This window comes from Cebidichthys violaceus, unplaced genomic scaffold (genome assembly GCF_023349555.1).
Source record: "Cebidichthys violaceus isolate CVI_PGR_0920_01 unplaced genomic scaffold, fCebVio1.0.p SCAF_171, whole genome shotgun sequence".
In the NCBI taxonomy this organism is placed as follows: Eukaryota; Metazoa; Chordata; class Actinopteri; order Perciformes; family Stichaeidae; genus Cebidichthys; species Cebidichthys violaceus.
Genome location: NW_027176342.1, coordinates 161,393 through 166,392, shown reverse-complemented (window position 1 = coordinate 166,392; position 5,000 = coordinate 161,393). Strand labels below are relative to the sequence as shown.

Below are 5,000 nucleotides of genomic sequence, written 5' to 3'. Positions count from 1 at the left end.
GACTTAATTTTTTTATTACATACTATACTTTGACTGATGATCTCAACAGCTTATTGGAGGAAGAGCCACAGACAGCACACACTTGCACATAATTGTAGTTTAATCCTTTATTAGCTGTACACATTTAGAATATTTCTTCATACAGTTCAGTGCTTTTTTGATTTAAAAACATGAGTGGCGATTGTTAGTTAAACAATAATTAAATCATTATCATAGAAAATAAACATTATTCACGTTTTATGTACAAAATATTCATACAGGCATCCCATCATATGGCGTCCAGTCCGGCCAACCAAAGGTGACACGTCACCTGATCCGCTTACAGTGATTATGTTTCACCATCAAACTGTATTAATAGCAGTTTTAGTTCTATATTCTGATTTATGATACCTATGAAGACCTGTTTATTGATCGTCCTGTTTTAAATGATTGTATCAGTGTCCATGTTTCTGATGTACACATAGACATGCAGCAGGTCGGGATAATTCAACATTAAAGGTGCTAAATTTAATATTCAGAGCATTGATATAGCAGAAACTGGCTATTATCTATGTAAAGATGTAGAGGATGAAGTCTCTCTGTGTGTTGATATCAGAGTTTCTCTGGTCTTTGTTCACATAGCCGGTCGGCCGCATACCATTTAGTGCACGTTAATGTGTTTAGAGACAATAGAAACACTTTAAATTTAGCACCTTTAACCATCATTTTTAACTACTAATAACCAGACATTTAGGAAATGCAGTTTAAATAACAAATACTAAAAAATGAAAATACCCTGACCCTTTAATGCAGATAAATATTCTGATATCAACCCTCAAATCTAAGAACCAAAATGTTCCTTTAAGTTTATATTCAGATTTCCAAAACTCAAAAGATTCCTGTGTGTGTGTGTGTGTGTGTGTGTGTGTGTGTGTGTGTGTGTGTGTGATGACAGCTTTATTATATATTTTATGTTTCCTACTAATGACCTGGATCAGGTGTTAACATGTTTATTTTAACAAACATAAATAACATAAAAGAGACTGACTGATACGAGGTGTATTTAACCCGTAGTGATGGTGATGATGATGATGATGATGATGATGATGATGATGATGATGATGGTTTGTTCCCCGTGTTGGTCTTCTTCTGAACTCACTGTGTGAAGGTGAGTGATCAGTTTGGTTTTGGTCCTGCTGGTTCACACGGTGGACGGTTTCATCAGAGCCTGATCCCCAAACAGCTGCTTGAAGTGAACCACATGCTCCTCACAGTGCTCTCCTGGGGGGGGGGGGGGGGGGGGGGGGCAGAAGGTTACTGAAGCTCACGACCAGTCGGTCCTACAGAGTTAAATATTGAGCTGACGTCAGATCAGTCTCCTCTCACCGGGGTTGAATCCAGGACTTCCTCTGAGCCGCTGGTTCCTCTGCTGGAAGGACCTGAACACGGTGTAGAACAACATCTGGTCTCCGGTCTGTCGAGCCGCGTCCAGGAACTTCCTGGACGACACGTTGTCATGGCCACCTGAAACCAGACCAGGGTTACGCAATCATCCAAACGGACTAATCATGAATCCTAGTTAGTGAAGTTACTACAGCTGTCGTTTTCTAAAATCTAAATTCATTAGTCAAATGTTAAAACTCAACCTAAGAAAACGTGAATGATTTTAGGTTAATTAGAACTCTTGTGGACAAAATGAGTATTACAACTATCAGCAACTTATCCCGACCAAAAACAAACAAAATCACCTGCTTAAGATTTTTCCTTCCGTATGATTTAGTCCAGTTAAAATAATAAGAGATGAAACTAAACATCGACGTACCGACGCTGCGGATGAATCTCAGCGCTCCCAGAACTTGTTGCTTCGACAGCAGAACCTCCACGATCTCATCGTTGGCTGTAGACAGACGCTAAAAACACAAAACTATGTTTAAAACAATGACATTTAAATCAAGTTTGTCTTCATTCAAATAAAGAGTGTTTGATACCTTCGACATGTCAAAAAAAGTCATAAAAAAGTCATAGTATAACATGTCGATTAAAGTCATAGAAGATACCTTCAACATGTCCAGTGAGAGCTGGTGAGCAGGAGGATACGTACTCTCCAGAGACAGAAGCAAACACGCCTGAACACAAAGAAAAGTCATTATTAAAAAGGGAGAAATTAATGATCTTAATTGAGTTAATGTAATATAATATTTTATGAATGAAGATATTTATTTGTATATCTTTGTTTATTTTCTCCAGATTATGCACAAAACAAACTGTAAAACTATATATATTGTACATATTTATTCATGTTTCTTAACTTTGCAGTACTTTTTAATCTTAACTACACCAAAGCAAATTCCTTGTGTGTGAAAACCTCTTTTTACCCAATTTTTTATGTAAGAAAACTAAGATTATAAATCACAAAAGAAACAAAATCACAAGAAAACACGGATCACTTCCAACAATAAAAGGTTCAGGACTTGTTTCAGATAGTTGTACACTATTGTATTAGTATGACTGTCCTTGTTTCAGATAGTTGTACACTATTGTATTAGTATGGCTGTCCTTGTTTCAGATAGTTGTACACTATTGTATTAGTATGACTGTCCTTGTTTCAGATAGTTGTACACTATTGTATTAGTATGGCTGTCCTTGTTTCAGATAGTTGTACACTATTGTATTAGTATGGCTGTCCTTGTTTCAGATAGTTGTACACTATTGTATTAGTATGACTGTCCTTGTTTCAGATAGTTGTACACTATTGTATTAGTATGACTGTCCTTGTTTCAGATAGTTGTACACTATTGTATTAGTATGGCTGTCCTTGTTTCAGATAGTTGTACACTATTGTATTAGTATGGCTGTCCTTGTTTCAGATAGTTGTACACTCTCAGTTTAGGACAGACGGGTTGGACTCACCAGAGGCTTGGAGTCACTGAGGACGTGGTACTGGAGGAACTGGTGCAGCATGTAGAACAGGCTGTGCTGCACCAGCGTCTTTATCACCAACTCATAGAGGTAATGCTGACACACAAAGATTTAATCAGCTGATGATGTCACGCTTTACATCTACGTTTAACATCAAACAGGTGATCATTTGATCGGTTTTACCTGAACGGTGATCTGGAACTGGTTCAGAGAGCGGATGTACTCCATCAGCACCGCGATGATGAACTTATGGGACATGCCCTGCAGAACAAACAGTCAACGACATCTATTAAATATAGAATATATATATATATAAAAAATATATAATATTCTTGTTTTTTCGTTTTTGAAAAATACAGATTCTCTAAACTTTTACCTGGATTTTTTCTGTCAAAATGTGAATATTTTACACCTCAAGACAAAAATTCTTTGTCTGATATTTAAAATTAAAAGTGAAATTATTTTCATCTGAATCAAAACCTCAAAAACTCAAATAATACTCAACTTGAATAAATCGTTTTTGTCTTAAATTAAATAAATGCAGAAGAAGAGTTTTGTTCTGATGTCGTTAAAAACATTCAACGTAAACTAAAGAATTAACTAGTATATAACTAGTATATATAACTAGTATATACCTAGTATAACTAGTATATATAACTAGTATATAACTAGTATATATACCTAGTATATATAACTAGTATATAACTAGTATATATAACTAGTATATAACTAGTATATATAACTAGTATATATAACTAGTATATAACTAGTATATATACCTAGTATATATAACTAGTATATAACTAGTATATATAACTAGTATATCCATATTATGGATTTTAAACGTTATGATCGAAACAGAGATCTTACATATTTTGACGACCTCAGAGTACTAAACCAAGTGATCGGCTTTATTGGTATTTATTAAAACAAGTGACACATCACAGTGTGTCTCTACTCTGGGAGAGAGCTGAGATTGTTTAAACCTGGTTTTCTGAGTATTATAAACTGTTCTCTTTGATCTCTATTCATTCATAAAAACAGTGATTGTTCCTGCTCTACTGATCCTCCATCAGTTAGTGTGTTTGGGTTGTTGTCACACTTCTGTGTTTTAAAGAGTTCATTCAGATTCACTCAATCACAACAAGACACTTTAAGGTTTAGGGCAGAAGTAGAACCAGCAACTCCTGTGATCTGTTTTTATGAATAAGTGTGTATTTGTACCTTCCCCTCCGTGAACGACGACAGGACGTGTGTGTATTTGTGTGTATTTCTTTGTGTATTTGTACCTTCCCCTCCGTGAACGACGACAGGACGTGTGTGTATTTGTGTGTATTTCTTTGTGTATTTGTACCTTCCCCTCCGTGAACGACGACAGGACGTGTGTGTATTTGTGTGTATTTCTTTGTGTATTTGTACCTTCCCCTCCGTGAACGACGACAGGACGTGTGTGTATTTGTGTGTATTTCTTTGTGTATTTGTACCTTCCCCTCCGTGAACGACGACAGGACGTGTGTGTATTTGTGTGTATTTCTTTGTGTATTTGTACCTTCCCCTCCGTGAACGACGACAGGACGTGTGTGTATTTGTGTGTATTTCTTTGTGTATTTGTACCTTCCCCTCCGTGAACGACGACAGGACGTGTGTGTATTTGTGTGTATTTCTTTGTGTATTTGTACCTTCCCCTCCGTGAACGACGACAGGACGTGTGTGTATTTGTGTGTATTTCTTTGTGTATTTGTACCTTCCCCTCCGTGAACGACGACAGGACGTGTGTGTATTTGTGTGTATTTCTTTGTGTATTTGTACCTTCCCCTCCGTGAACGACGACAGGACGTGTGTGTACATGTCTGATTGGTCGACGACCGCCTGAGTTCTGATTGGACGCTTCTGAGCCGCGCTGCCTCGACTCGGACCGGACTCCATCGCCTAAAACATAAACACAAATATCTCAAATACTACACGTACTAATACACAGCGGCTCGGGGGTTAGAGGTACTCTCTCTCACCACCGTGTAGCTCTGCTCCGCCTCCAGGTATTCTTTGTACACCTGGTTGAGTTTGTCGAACACGGTCGCCACGACGGGAAGACTTCCCTTCTC

The 5,000-nt window shown here is 37.5% G+C and overlaps 1 protein-coding gene across 1 annotated transcript in view; it reads right to left on the bottom strand.

Annotated features, from left to right (window-relative positions):
• Window positions 1–98: 98 nt before the first annotated feature.
• The window catches only part of rmc1 (regulator of MON1-CCZ1), a 13,953-nt gene continuing 9,051 nt past the window's right edge, over window positions 99–5,000 (bottom strand). The window contains exons 14-21 of the mRNA XM_068712775.1: window positions 4,908–5,000; window positions 4,708–4,827; window positions 3,082–3,159; window positions 2,890–2,994; window positions 2,037–2,105; window positions 1,802–1,889; window positions 1,366–1,503; window positions 99–1,260 (exon numbers count right to left, since the gene is read on the bottom strand). The exon at window positions 4,908–5,000 is cut by the window's right edge and continues 14 nt beyond it. Of these exons, the coding sequence (XP_068568876.1) occupies window positions 1,181–1,260; window positions 1,366–1,503; window positions 1,802–1,889; window positions 2,037–2,105; window positions 2,890–2,994; window positions 3,082–3,159; window positions 4,708–4,827; window positions 4,908–5,000 (771 nt within the window). The 3' untranslated portion in view covers window positions 99–1,180. The remainder of the gene's footprint in view (window positions 1,261–1,365; window positions 1,504–1,801; window positions 1,890–2,036; window positions 2,106–2,889; window positions 2,995–3,081; window positions 3,160–4,707; window positions 4,828–4,907) is intronic.